Genomic DNA, 15,346 nt, shown 5'->3' with positions numbered 1-15,346 from the left:
TGCTTGGTGGGAGGGGGGGGGCGCTGCGACCTCACCCTGCTCAGCAGTTCCCAGCCGATCTGTGCAGCGCGCGCAACGATGGAAGATGGGGTCGGGCGCGCTTCTTACCTCACCGTGCATTGAAGAACAAGTCGCCTAATTGTAAAGGACGCGTAAATGATTCGTCTAGGATTCTTATAAATGCATGCAGTGTAACCGTATTAATACATCGAGCTTCTTTAAATTCACTGGGGAACATGGAGATGCATGCGCCGGGAGAACAGCTATCCCCCATCAAACGCATATGCATTTTGAGGAATGAAAATAAATATTTATTGCTCGTATGCACTTATGCCTCTGTCACACGGCACATGTAATGTCATTTACAGGAAATGACAGTCATGCCGAATGTCATTGCAGTCTTGCTACGGCACAAAATGGTATTCGCAATTGATGGCAATGTTTATCCGCAGACTGCTATGATAACGAGACCTTAGAAATCGTGCTTCTTGATTACATATTTTCAATATTATTTTAGCAATACAATGGTAAACATTGGATGGTTATTAGAAAATATATTACACTTCATTTCAACTTGTAATTTTTTGCCAAGCCCCTGTCGTCGAGATTACACAAGTCGCACGTGAATGAGTTCGGGAAGCTCATTTATTGGGCGAATGCCATTAGCTGTGAATGTCATTCACTATGCCCGTGTAGAAGCAGCAAAAATGGCATTAACACTTAATCTCATTCGCTGCAAATGAGATTACACGTGCCGTGTGACAAGGGTAATACAATGGTTGCCATACTTTCATGCAAAAACTCTTGCGGACACAGTAGCTCACAAATGTGTCTTATTCACAATTACAATCTAAAGGGTTTCCTTGGCGGCTTGTGTACATAGGGCGAAGGCTTGTCGTTTTCGTCAGTCATTTGGTTTGAGTGATTAACAAGAAAGATTCTTAGAAAGTTCTCGGCAATTAGATTTGCGGATCGTCTCGCATGGCTTTTGTCAACACCTTCAGGGCAGCTCAAGATGGTAACTCAACGCGCTCGCGTTGTAAATAGGGCTGGACTGCTCTTCCTGCGTGTTAGGTGTTCGGAGGCTTTATCGAAAAAACAACAACAACAACACTATCTTGTCGAAAAGCGCTAGAAACTCAGGCTAGAAACTCATTGCTTCGCAACAGGTGAAAAGAAACACCGGGTCTTTTCCCGGAACGTGACTTGGAATATAGAACACAGCAATACACCATGACACAGCAGTTCTATCATCTATCTATCATCTATTCTATCATCACACGGCGCCGTATGTGCGAGTGACAGCGCGCCGGGACGCGTGCTTTGACGGAGAGCGAACGAACGGCGGAGAGTAAACGAGACTTCCTCCGTAGCGCCAGAGGCCATGGGGGCATGGGAGGGAGGGATGGAGGGGGGGGGGCGACACAATGCTGCGTATCTTGCAACCAGGTGCAAGGGGCACTGGCGACACAATCTCCCACGCGTACAACTGCGTACTTTGCGCCGGTGCGGGCTGTCGCGCGCATCATATCTCGAAATCGATCTCCAGACGGCTCTGACCTTTGTATGCGCTGTGCTTTCGCCGCTCTATTTCCGTTGAAGCGATAGACCGCAGGAACCTTCGCTCGCTGCGGCGGCCGCGCTTGTTCACGCCAGCGTTTTGACAGTGCTTGTCTGCGGTCATCGGGTGTGATCTATTCATGTTTGCTTGAGCGCGCTGACACCACGCTTGTTAATTCAGTTAGTAAGCGAATGTGTCCAAGTTTATGCAGCCGACAAAACTACTATCCCTACACCGTGTACCTCTCTACTAATTTGCTATCGCCATTGATGCTTCGCCTTTCGGGTGACACTGGAACATTTATTACCATCACTGTGTTCAAAGCGTTAGTTGTAACAGCACGGATATTAAAAAAAAGCATTCGTTGTATTTGGAAGCAGTTTCAACATGCAGAGACGGAAAATCATAAGTCCACTGAAATGTGGTCGTTATAAAAAATAGATTGTTAAATGTGGGATCGTTTTGAATGGTTTCGACTGTATGTATGGCATGAAATGTGTTTGCTAAGGGAATTATCAAAATTCTTGGTAGAGTTACTAAAAGTGCAACAGAAACTAGAGTGACTAGATCATTAAATGGCTCTGGCACAACTTATTCAATGTTAACAATGACGTCGGAACACGCAGACGACCGTCGCTGCAGCAATTAGACGGTGCGACGGTTACTCGCGGAAAAAGAATTCTAATTTTTGATGGCTAACGTGGGCGCTGTAAGCATAATGCAATTGAATACGGCGACTTTCGTAAAAATGTGTAAAACCTTACGAAAAAATCGGGGAGATTTGTAAGGCACGTGGCTACAAGAATGAAGAAAAGCCTACCTTCAGTGTGCTATTGATGGAGAGCACCTCACGAGCAGGAAGTCGGTTGAGAGGTCACGCTCATGGACCTCGTCAACGAGTCCGCCGTTCTGCTGCCAGTGCCGCACCAGGATGCCGACTGTGCAGAAGAGTATGCCTCCGCGGCTCCTCAGCAGCTGCTTCGTGAGACGGACTTGGAAGCCGGCGGTGTGGCTCAGCTGCAGGAATGAAAATTATCTCGTTCAATACGTTGGCTTCTTCATTTTAATTTTACACCAAGGAGAAAATTACGTACAGCTGTACTTGTAAAACTGCGCTTCCACAATACCAAAAATTATTGCAAAAGCCCTGCTAATCTCCACAGCTTGCCATGGGATGCGTAAAAAGAGAACGCAGTGATCAAACTTTTGCGGCGGAGTTAAATAAAAAAAAGTTTTGAAAGATTGCCTTACGAGTCAATACTGTTTCCCCGTTTCATGATAATAATTTGCATAAGAGCGGACCACAATGTGCCTGCAGGCACTTCATCAGCCAGTGGCAAATGTTCATCGCAATCATACTGCCTGTCACTAGTCTTAACCAGTGCTCCTTACATGACAGTCGGCAGGCAGAGTCGCAGTTTGCTATGTGGCGGGAACTTTGTTCACATAAGCCATGTTTGCACCATAACGCATGCGGATTGTGTCCGAAAAACTGAATGGCGCATTGTACGCCATCCAATGTTTCGGCTGCCATTGTTATAGTGGTAGGTGACGGAGTCCGAGTAAGCGTACAGGCGCGAAAAACGTGGCGTCTGAAAAAATCTATCGGCGATTGTATTTGCCATTTTTGCCCGTGAATAAACATATTTTGAGCTACTTCAGGGTTCTCCGCACGGTAGGCGGAAGGGTAAATGCCACCCACTGCTAGTGTTCACCTCTGAACCCCTTTGTGGAAGGACTCGGCAATTAGAGCGGCTAATTTCTTTTTTCTCACAATCCTTAGCTATTCCTTCTACATAGTTAGTATACTAACTCTATAAGAAAAGCTGGGCGAAAAAAGTGGCAACCACAAAGGTGTCGCAGTGTTGCTAGCTCTTTATTTAGTAACCATAAATATAATCGAAATATGATGCAAAAAGCAAGCATTTAGACGCAGCCCGTACGCATGGACGACGAGTAAAGTTCATTCTATGCATTTCTGAGATATTTCTGAGATTCTATATATTTCTGAGATTGATAAATTTACGGTGCGTGAAAGGGTGCGTAAGAGCAGCTGCCATGAACTTTTTTGTGTATATGCTCTATGGTAGAATAAACTGCATACTACAATGTTCCCATGCTGCGTCATTGGTTACGACTAGAAGTGTGCGAATAGCAAGTTTACAATTTAACAACAAATTGAAATAATGGAACCTAGTGCGAGTCGAATACGAATTCAAGTGCAATTTTTTTACCAACTAGAGGTATGAAAAAAAAGTCAGCTTATTGTACCTCAAATGATCTAAAGGAAAATTATACGTTGTGGTCAAAAGAATTGTGTAGTACAACACTTTTGCTTGACAGTACCACAACTGCAGTTATTTAATGTTGTCATGAAGAAAGGATATCATATTTTGCAAGAATAACAAGTACCGAAAATTTTGAAGTAAAGTTGGGGTGCGGCTTATATGGAAATTTCGCCTTAAGGGTGCTTTAAGCATCGTGGCCACGATGCGTGGCCATGGCTTCGTGGCCGAAGTGTTTAACTTTAATTGATTTATGTTTATCATCATATTGGTTATCAGATTATCAGGCATGCCGTAGTGGTGGACTCCGGATTAACTTTGACCCCCTGGGTTTCTTTAATGTGCACCTAAATCTAAGCACACGAGCATTCTTGTATTTCGTCTGCGTCGAAATGGAGCTGCCGCCGTCGGGATTGAATCCGCGACATTGAGAAACGCTCATAGCCACAAAGCTGCCGTGGTGGGCACAGAACTGCTGATTTCATGTGTAGTCGCTTCCGTATTGACGCCTAGACGCTACGGCACATTAAAGTGGCTTTGCGTCTGCACACCCTGCGTCAGTTGTTCGCAGGACAAATTATCACGGTGTTTATTTTCAGACAGATTAGAAACGTACTGTACCTTTATCCTAAATTTATCCAGTTTGTTCGCAACCGCTCTCACGTGTAGTAGTAGAGTTTCTTTGCCATCTGACGTCATCTTTTCCCTCTCGCGAACTTATCCCATGCAAGGTTGCTATTCATTCATTTTATGACTGCGTTGGTTCTACCCCATGCTCTGCTTCCTCTCCCTACTTCTTCTCTACCCTTCTATCTCCCTCCCGTCTGGAATGTTGCACATTAGTACAAAGGTAAGCACTGCAGCTTCTGCAATGCTTTTGCGGGGGGTAACGGATAATTACGTCAGTCATAGTGGCAGTGCAATGGAAAGGTTGAAATGAGTTTTACATGTCGCCTTTGCCCTCTGCCTTGCTCCTGCCATGAAGCACCAACCGACGTGGCGTACAAGAGAGCGACAGCAGCAGCAGTGCAAAAGTCGAAGGAAGAGGCAAAGTAATGTTCGCTTAAATATATTAACCAACCTCTTTATGCCGCTGGAGAGCCGCCCGCTTTGCCATGGAGGTTGCTGCAATCCTCCTTGGCTGGGTGACCACGATATTGCATCTAGAGCCTTGGCCTCCACGGATGTAGTCTTCAAAGATGAACTGGGCAGCCTGCTTGGTCTTTCCAGATCCAGTCTCGCCACAGATCACCACCACACGGTTACGGTTGATGACACTTACAATGTCCTCCCTGCAGCGTGGAATGTAGGTCATGTTTTCGTAAACATGGCTATGCTCTTTAAATTCCGATAAAAGTGCAGCTGAACTCTATTATAACAACAATCAAGTCCCATGCTACATAGAAACACCTTCATTATACAGTAAAACCTTCATATAACGAATTTCAATTTAATGAAATTCTCAATATACCGAAGTGTACAGCTTTCTTTAACTTGTCTATAGAACACCATGTATTTTGAACCTCAATTTAACGAGATGTGTTTATGCAGTTTAACCTCGTTAAAAAGAACTTCATTACCGTCGACTTCTGTTAATTTGACTCCGGTTAATTTCATTTTTTGGCTAATTGAATCGTGAGCGAAAGCACCGGCCGGCGCTCATGCATTTATTATGTCTCTTTCGACAGCAGTCGGGCAAGGAGTAATGTTACTGAATGAGGCGGCTGCAGGCCTTTGGTGTTTTTGGTGGAAAGCAGTTAGTCTTACCTCGCGTGTTGCCTACGGAGCCCTCGCAGCGTCGACGCTGGCTCTGGTCGTCCACGGGCTCTATTATGGAGCACCACTGAGCAAGTATCAGGTGGGCGAATTTGGCCGGAGGCCGGCTTGCACCAGTGGTCCACGTGAGGCGCGAAGACGCTTCGTAAAGGAGGTTGGGGCAGTGCATGACGAAGTGCGCACACGTGGCACAAAATACCGCCTTGAGGCCGTCGTCCAGCACAGCGGCCATGTCTTGGGCGGCCACGCACTCTCGGTGCTTCGAGAAGGTGGTGCGGGCATCGCTGTCCGACATTGGCTCGACGCTGTTGGTCGAGACCAGGAGCAAAGTACATTTGTCGTTTCACGTCGCTGGTCGACTGCTCTCTACCGGGAGGGCTGCCGAAAACACGGTGGCGCTTGTCGTCAGTTGGCGTAAGTGTCGGCGACGGTGAGGAACTGCGCGTGTTCAGGGCCAGCTCTGGAGGTTTCAACATTTACGGAACCGGACTGAATCGAACACCGTGGAGCGAGCCAGCATGCGCGCGTGCTCGCTGGCTCGCGACGACGTGGAAAAGAAAGACAAACATAAAAGGCTGACGAAGGTGCGTAATTAGTGATAGAAAACGAGCACCATGCTGAATTTCTAGAATTACGTATTATTCCTAATATTTCACTTCGTTATGTCAAAATTATGTTTTCTCAAAATACTTAATAGTATACCTTCTAATGACTGCTATGCAAATTTTGTGTTTATTAAATTTCTAATAAACATACTTGAAACGGCCTGCTTCTTAGCCAATCTCCCGTAGTTAAAGAACTTAACACCAGTATACCCCGAGCTTTGGAAAATGGTCCGTGCCTCGATCCTAGCTCGTTATGCGATGATGATGATCACCTTATCATCTTTGGCGCATACCCACTCACGGGAATCGGCCAAGAGTCGGGCAGATTTTATATATGTGCTAAGTGAATAAATTTAGCAAATGTCTAATTTTGGTAAATATACTAAAGCGAATAAATTTAAAGACGATTCAGTAGGCAATACGTATATAAAAAGTATAGATACGAGTACAAGAGGCCATAAGGTAAATAAAGCAAATAAGGTAAGATAATGATAAATGGAATAATATGCTTAACAATGAAATGGGTTTGATTCAAGTATAAATTTCTCTATGGCGATGCATACATTCCTGTCTGAGTGTCCAAGCACAGAAGCTCCGAAAGAAAGCAGTTCCGGAGTGTTCAATGGCAGGACGAGCTGTCGCATTGCAATTTACAATGTTGTTTTTCTTAGGGAGAAAACACGCCGGCAGTCCAGTAAGTAATGGTCGATCGTTTCTAATGCGTTACAGAAATGGCACAAAAGGGAAATAGCCAGACCAGATCGGTGCATGTAGAAATTTATGCGAGGGACTCGACATCGCAGTCTTGTTAATGCCAGTTCTGTTTGTCTGGATTTGCAAAAGTTCCTGCTCCAAGGGAATTGTAAGTGGTGCAGTTCGGTGGATGATGCTAGATCTGATTTTGATGCCATAAGGGTGTATCTTCTAAACCTGGCAGACGTTATGAAACCCGTCGTTGGAAGAGGGGAACACACAGTGCCTGTAATAGAAGCCTTTGCCAGGCTATCTGCCGCTTTATTCATACATATGCCTTTGTGGCCAGGTACCCATACTAATCGCAAATTTCGCAAATGACTTGGAACCAATGAGTGCAATTTTTTTACTATATGCGACTCGCCAGAAGCATTAAGTGAGGTGCACAAGGATAAAGAGTCTGTTAATACTACCGCGGTTGTTGTGGGAGGCTAAAGCTTACGCAAAGCTAAGACAACAGCTCGGAATTCCGCTAGGAATATTGGAGTGTTGTCGGGGAGCCGAACAGAAAAAGACCAATCTAATGTCGATTAAAAAATTCTAACCCCGGCCTTTTCCTCACTCTGCGAAGCATCTGTTGCTATAATTACGTTTGTTTGGAGCTTGTCCAAGTGATCTTGGAGTAAGCCGTTAAGAATATGCCAGGGAAGTTGCTTCGCATGGTTGGGGTATATGTTATCATAAGTAGTAACCAATGAATTTTGGATACTGCTTATCGTGATTATATCATTTAAACGTACATTTAACGGATTTAATAACGATTCTGTTTTATTCACCTGTGGCGTGTGAAAACGAGGCTACGAGACTCCAAGAATAAAGCTTGTTGACTAATATATATCGACTGGGATCTCCTTATTGGAGATTCATAGAGCCTTATGAATGCTTGAACAGTGAGTATTTTAAATCTCATGTCTAGGGAAGGAAGTCGTGATTCCTTGTAGAACACGCCGTTTGCTACAAACTTTGGCAGCCCCAGACATAAGCGAAGCGCTTCCCTTTCCAGTAAAAGTAGTGGACGTAGTTTATAAGCAGGTTAGCCAGAGAATATAACACGCAGCGGAACTCTAGTATTGGCCGGATATACATGCGGTAAATCATTATAAGTGTGTCTCTGCGCATGCCCCATCGATTATTGCTAATCCTTTGCAATATCCCCATTGCACGGGAAGCTTTTGAAGTTATGTTTTCAATATGATGACTCCAGTTAAGGTATCCATCATGAATAATTCCTAGGTATTTGACTTTTCCCACTTGTGGAATAGTGGAATAGCGGTACGAAAGGGATATCGTAACTGGGTCTTGTACCGGAAAGACAAGAACAGCGCTCTTATTTACATTAAGGGACAAGTGAATACTATCCAGCCAAGCTTCCAACTCGCATAAGTATTCCTGTAAGTACTCGTACAGTGACTGAATATCATTTGCCGAAGCAAAAAACGCTATATAATCAGCGTAAACGTACGTGCATACATTCTGATGACAAGAAATGGAGCTTATCCAGATATTAAACAAAAGCGGCGATAACACTGAGCCTAGTGGAACCCCGCGTGTTTGTCTGAACTTTCCTGATGCAATGCCACTTTGCGCACAGTAAAACTCCCTGCCCAGCAAGAACTCAGCAGTGCATAGATTTAGTCCCTAGAATATCTAAAATAGCGCCATTGCCCTTTCTTCACCTATTTCCTCTCTGTGATGATAATGACGATCTTTAAGGACATTGCCTTTAAATTAGGGTCGCAACAGTCACCCAGCCTATGTGAGCTAGTTACATGTTCCCATATCATTATCTAGCACTCTGCCTATCTATGCCTCCTACCAATCTATCTCTTATCTCCTAATCTGCCTATGTATGCCTTGCACCCGCTCAAGAGTGCCGATTATCTTGCTCAAGGTCACGATTAATACACCTTGACGCCATTGATGAGTCACTGACAGCATCCTAAACGAGAAAAAAAAAGACTCCAGCTCCTTTCTGCTGTGTGAGCTCACAACATGTAGTGGCAGCAAGCAGCTCAGCAAGTGTGCTCGAGCGGTGATAGACAGAAAGAAGCGGAAAGATAAGTGGGGGAGTGCGGCCTGGTGCAGCATCTGGCTCAGCTGGCAAGCCGCCAACGTTTGAAAAGCGAGTGCAAGCGACGCTATAGTATACCGACGCTTTTGCCTTTTCCCTGGCATTTTCCAAGTTGGGTTACTCGAAATCCGGAGTTCTGCGCAAGAACTTTTTAAAGATAGGGGGTGAAAAAAGACATGTGTTGATCATTGCTAAAATAAATCAATACCAAAGTTGAGACTAGCGGAGAGCGTTGTAGGCTGCGGTATAGCGTCCAATCCGTGGGTATTTTGACTTTACAGGAAAAGCTGCCATGAGAATGTTAATGTATACATCTAGAGGTACCAATAGAGAAAACGTCTGGCTCGAAAGTTAGAAAAGAAGAAAACTGCTTAACCTTGCACTCAACCGCGCAACGCTTGAAACAGCGAAGCTGGGCGATCGTAGCCCAGCATTTTCCGGGAGTGCGCGCGAATTTTTCATCTTATTACTCATGATGATGATAATTTCTTTACGTGCGTCTCGGACTTACGGCGTTGCATAGCGCAGCTTGCAAAACCGACACCGCGTTCCAATGCCGACACCACGTTTCAGGAGATCCGCTCCGTGGATGAGTCTCTCTCTTTCTCTTTCGAGCAGGTTGCTGTAGCTACAGCACTGAAGGACCCTCTACGTCCCCATATCTTTACAGACTCTAGGTATGCAGCCCGAGCGTTCGCCTCCGGCTCGATCTCAAAGAAGGCGGCGGCCATCCTCGGCACCGAGGGGGCTGCTGGTTTTCATATCATAAAATGGTTCCCGGCCCATATGGAAATCAATGTGCACTCTGAGGTTGTTAAGGCCAATGAGTTAGCCCATGACTGCGCGCGAGGTATAACGCACCGCGATGGTTCCGGTAGATTCACGGGCGGCGACTTAGGACTGTACAGGGATTCGCTCCTCACCTTCCATGAAATCTTGGCACATTACTAAGGTGTTATTGCGCAACAAAAGGACATGGACGGAAGAGAAAAAATACACACACCAAGCGCATGGTGTTGCGTTGGTGTGTGTATTTTTTCTCTGCCGTCCATGTCCTTTTGTTGCGCAATAACACCTTAGTAATGGACTACCAACTTGCCCGCAATTCTGCCCTCATTAACTTGGCACATTATCAACTTGCTCGGCGGGCCTTTCCGGTACCACATCCTGAACTCACTAGACCACAATCGTCGGCCTTTCGCATGCTCCAAACGCGGTCGTGCCCCTCCAGGGGCCGATTCAGTCACTTCGCGCCTAATGTAGAACCCCACTGTCCTGACTGTGGGGAGGCGTACTGCTCTTTATCTCATATGCTCTGGCAATGCCCTGCGTTACGCGGCTCATTGCTTACCACTCTAACGGACTGGGACGCAGACCTTAAGAGCGGCGACCTCTCAGAGCAACTACGGGCTGTCCAGAGGGCCTGCGACAGGGCGGAGGACCACGATCTTCCGACCCCGACGTGGGTGCGGCCCGCGACGGCTGCGGGGACTCCCTGAAAACGGAGGTGTCCTAAAGCGGTTCCTCAGGACCACCAATAAAGTTCTTTGTCTGTCTCTTTCTCTCGCTCTCATAGCGTGAAAAAAACATCTTCACCTCGCAGAGCACGAGCGTACGAACGCGCCAGCTGTGGACGAAGACGATGACTCGCGGACGCAATCTTATGGTTCGCATAAATGCATGTTCTGCAAGCGTGGCTGTATAGCATTGTGGTTACGGCGCTCACTTTGGGACTGGGGGTACGCACGTTCGAATCCCGCCTCGGCAAGAAGGTTTATCTTATTTTCTTTCTTGGTAACGTCTTGATACGTACCACAAATTACAACTGGCTTAAACAGCTTCGCTGTTAAAATGCCGATCAAGTTCACCACTCTGTACGTCCAATCCGTGGGTACTTTGACTTAACAGCAAAAGCTGCTCATATAATGTTAGTGTAAACATCTACAGGTACCAAAAGAGAAAAAAGTCTGGCTCAAAATTTAAAACATAAAAAGAAAAAAAAATGCTGCCTTATCTTTACAAATCTGTAGTGAGTGACACCCCAGAAACGACACATTTCTATAACTTGCCTATATGGGTCACATGATGGGGACAGAGACACCGGTAACTTATCGTAAGTACAATGGCGCAAAGGGAAGGCAAATGCCGTGGGCTTCTTAACGGTTTCTCTTTTCTATGGACACTTGATGGTGTAATACAAGGGAGGGGGGGGGGAGATGCTCTATAATTACGTGGCTACAGATGAAAGAATATAAGAGGGCAAATAAAAATCAGATAGGTGCCGAACTACTATGCAAATATTCAGAATACAAAATGAAACAAACATGCATTCCAACTTAACAAGCTATAGAGAACCACGTTGATTCGCTATCGCGACTATATATAGCGACTTTGCCTCGCGAGCCGAAAGGCTTGCGTGGCGTGCGTGACGTGAGTCGCTTGAATAAACGGGGCTCAATGGTGGTATTACAGAAATAGTTCCACCTTGTGAAAGTTCAAGATTCTGGGGTTTTATGTGCCGAAACAATTGAGTGATTATGAGGCAGCCATTGTACCATTTGCTACCCACTGGCCACTCCATCCATAATACATTCAGAACCCATCACCATATGTCATGGCGCTCTTTGGCCATAGCTGGCCCTTGCGCCATTAAACACTACACATCTTCATGAGCCAGCCATTGTGTGGGACTCCGGATTAATTTTGACCGCTTGGGGTTTATTAACCTGTTCCTAAATCGAAGTACACGAGAGTTTTTCTTCTTAAATTTTTTTCCCTTGTGAAACTTACGAGTCGTGGCCATGCTCTCCAAAGAGCTGTGAAAAAAAAGGGGAAATTGTCAACTACTTGACTATAGGACGAAGCTGCAAAGAAAACCTGTACGGCATTTTGAGAAAGAAAGCTTAGCACTTCAAAAAAGTGCGGTATCGTTGCAGCACGACAACGAGTTGAAATTGATTCAAGCAGATAAGGAAGGTGGTTTTGTAGTAGCCAATTCCGGGACGTGCCGACAGTTGGCGCAAAGGGCCTTCCACGGCAATTTCAATTCGTCCGTGAATTTCCACCCAACAAAGGCCAAGAAGCTCGCCATCGAAAGTTGCGAAAAAGCAGGACTTAGGAAGTTGGCAGTCACGTTCAAGAGCTCAAATGAACTTTGGCGTTCACTCTCTTTTACGGCGAAAACCCACAAGGAGAGCATCCCCTTTAGGGTCATCGTTTCCGAGGCTGGAGCTTGGCAAAGGTGTGTGGGGTATTACTTGCTAAACTGCTTGTCGTTGTTAGAAGTGAAAGAACAGTTTTTCGTCCGCAGCCCATCAGAGCTTGCTCTGTAATTGGCCTAGTCCAGCCCTCCTGGAATGTTTGCCATCTCGGTGGACATAAAGGATATGTTTTATTCCCTCCCCCAATATTACCTGGCCACCGTGGTACAGGAGGGCATCGATGAGCATGTCGTCTTGCGCTTCCAAATTGCCATCTGCAACAGTGTTGCCAATTTTTTAAATTGTTGCACCTTTACTTATTCTCCACAGTGGTTAAACACATCGAGCAGTTGCTCGTGCAAAAGAATGAAGTCTGCATAGGCTCCCGTATCGCTCCAATTTTGAGCGACCTTCTCCTCGCACACTATGATAGGTTCCTACAGGATCACCTAGAACACATTGGACCACTAAAATTGATCCGCTACGTCCGATCGCTTCTTGGTTTTATTCAGTGCCAAACCAGAGGAAGCCCCTGAACAAGTAGATGAAATTTTCAGTGCCTTCCAGTCCATTTTCCAAGGCATGACCTTCACTAAGAAACTGCCGGTAGAAGGCGTAATGCGCTTTCTTGACCTGAAGCTCCACCTGAGCCCGAGCCACATCTTGTGGACACAGCCCCTCGCTCCAAGAAGCACGTACTTCCCTACACGTCGGGTCACTCGAGAATTGTCAAGCGTGCCATTGCACTTGAAGCACTCAAAAATGCTCTCTATCGCTCCTGCCATCATGAAATTCAATGAAGCTTCAAAGCCAAATGGAGCGCCTTAGAGCAAGTGGCTACCCGGAAGACCTACTTTGTTAAATGTCTGAAGTTCTTGCCAAAGAGATCAGAACTCTCAGGAATAAGGCAAGGCCAGAACTCGACAAAACAAAACTCGCAGTTATCCCATACGTGCACGACGTTTCTCACGGAATCAAAAAAGCAGCAGAGCGAGCCAGTGTTCGTGTTGTTTCCTCGGCCATCAACAAACTCGGCTCAATATGGAGGAAAGTCAACGCCAGCCACCCCTACAACAGCTCCTGCAGCAAGAATCACACCTCGTGCCCAGTGTAGAGCAGCAAGGAAGTCGTCTACGAGATTCCCTCCCCTTGTGGCAGAACGTACATCGGCCCGACCGAACGCTGTCTCAATGAAAGATTGCGGGAACATGCGTATAACGTCAAAAACAAGAATGGAAGCAATCTCGTTATCCACTGCACCAATTGCGGGTGCAGGCCGGTGCTTGATGATACTAAGGTACTGCACCGTTATCGAGACAGTCGAGCACGGTAAATTTTTAAATCCTTCACGATGATGCGCTTATGCCCGTTATGCCTCAGCTCCATTTCACTCGTTCTCACGCACAAGGAATACAGATATCTAGTTGACTAATTATGCTATGATTGTTAGTTTTACCTTCAGACCCAAGCGCCACTCGCATCTAAACCACTCTCCTCCCCCGACTCTTTTTTCTTTTTTTTGTCTCCGTTTCTCCCGTCCATTTCAAGCTACATTACCAGTCCGCGTTCGTCCTGTGTTCTTCCTTCTGTCCATGTTTTAAGCGCTGTTTTTTATACCATGAATGAATACTCGCCTTAACTCGCCTTCTGACCCTTTCAAGATACAAGATTGTTCGGAGTAACTAGGGGAGTATATAGCAAATTAGTTATGCAGAATTCCTCAAGGTGCTACATACGGGTGTATGCCAATTTTTCCTTTGATGAGCTAGGGAGTATACGTACTCACTGAGGCTCGCGTATGCTACTGTTGTGTATTGCGAGCCCCGTTTCTTAGAATCTGTAAAGGTTCAACAGTAAACTATTCCTCTCTCAGAACTTCTTAGTAGAAAAACCTGCTTTCCTAGAAGAGTAAAACATAAATGTCCGCTTCACTCGTTTTAGAGAGATTCACAGAATGAGAGAAAGTCTGCAGTATATTTAATTAGTTTGCATCATTAGCACATTCAGCCTAGCCAGAACCCTTAAAAAGTAGTTCACTGCAACATAGTAGTTCAGGTCTCTTCTTGGGTGTGCCATACGTAACACATGGAGTTAGCGACATTGACTCTCTTCGTGACATAGTCGCGCTCATTGTCATTTTTCCTCTTTTTCAACCACGTTCGCCTGCCCAGAGAAGCCGGCATTACGACGTCTTACGCACGGAACAGCGCACAATGATGACATAACCCGCCCGTCATCTCGTGCAGTACCGCACTCGTCGTCTCGTGCAGCACCGGCTGTCTCCTTGGCAGCACCCTGTGCCGGCTGGTCCGGCAGAACAGTTCAAGGCTCTACAGGCGGCCATACTGTCACCTCCGCCGCGTTTGTCTAAGCTGAGATCCTGACTGTGCGGCCACTCTTGAACACAGGACCACCGACTTCACGTCACTCACGTCGCTGGTACCGTAGGTTCACTAGACGTGTGGAAGCGGATTCAGGGTCTTTGTACGCGGAAGTGCTGGTCTGCTGGGGCAAGGCTCGCCGTCGAAGTCCACGGCAAGCGCTATGACCTAATCTGCGCTCTGCTATGCCTGGGACGATTGTCCAGCGACACGGTGTTCCCTCTTGCGGCAAGCGCCAGCGTCCTTATTCAAGAATTTTTTGGATTATTTTTGTGTATTTGTGTGAATGCAGCATTTTTCAATGTGTTTTAAATAGACTTACTTGTCATTGCAGTGTGTTACTGCGTGAGTCGAGAACCATGATCAAGCTTTTAGCGCGCGGCCATAACGGACAAAATGAGATGAGCCCTGAAATCATTCATTTTTTTTCTCACTCTCATTCTGTTTTATTTTCATTCAAATTACTGGTAACAATAGTTACGAGGTCATAATTCGTCTAAAGGCTACAACGTGATCTTCAGAATACCATGTGAGAACATGGTATTCTGAGAACATGGTATGGGTGACACATGTCGCAATTGCAACGACAAGATAAACGACAGTGATTTATGGCTTTTGTGCTCTGAATGTAGATATTATTACCACATTGGTACATGTTCTGGGGTGACAGAAAATGCCTACAAAAAAAAATCGGCGGCGGCTAAAAAGTCGTGG

General features: G+C 45.9%; 2 protein-coding genes across 10 annotated transcripts in view; one reads left to right on the top strand and one right to left on the bottom strand.

The window, feature by feature from the left end:
- Positions 1-6,182, bottom strand: part of LOC125942222 (uncharacterized) — a 343,209-nt gene extending 337,027 nt beyond the window's left edge. For 5 of the 9 annotated variants that reach the window (XR_007464916.1, XR_007464917.1, XM_049660385.1 and 2 more), the window contains exon 1: positions 5,669-6,182. Coding sequence is in view for 7 of the 9 variants with exons in the window: in XM_049660385.1 (XP_049516342.1) it covers positions 5,669-6,098 (430 nt within the window). In the remaining 2 variants the exon portion in view is untranslated. Of the gene's footprint in view, positions 1-4,927; positions 5,139-5,613 lie in introns of all 9 variants that reach the window. The other 4 variants (XM_049660382.1, XM_049660381.1, XM_049660380.1 and 1 more) reach the window with 4 other exon arrangements.
- LOC125942958 (uncharacterized) overlaps positions 1-15,346 on the top strand; it is a 773,958-nt gene that overhangs the window by 719,823 nt on the left and 38,789 nt on the right. The gene's annotated exons all lie outside the window — the stretch shown is intronic.

The sequence above is a fragment of the Dermacentor silvarum genome, chromosome 1 (assembly GCF_013339745.2).
Source record: "Dermacentor silvarum isolate Dsil-2018 chromosome 1, BIME_Dsil_1.4, whole genome shotgun sequence".
NCBI classification, from domain to species: domain Eukaryota; kingdom Metazoa; phylum Arthropoda; class Arachnida; order Ixodida; family Ixodidae; genus Dermacentor; species Dermacentor silvarum.
The sequence above is the reverse complement of the archived record's forward strand: the minus strand, read 5'-3'. Positions and strand labels throughout refer to the sequence as shown.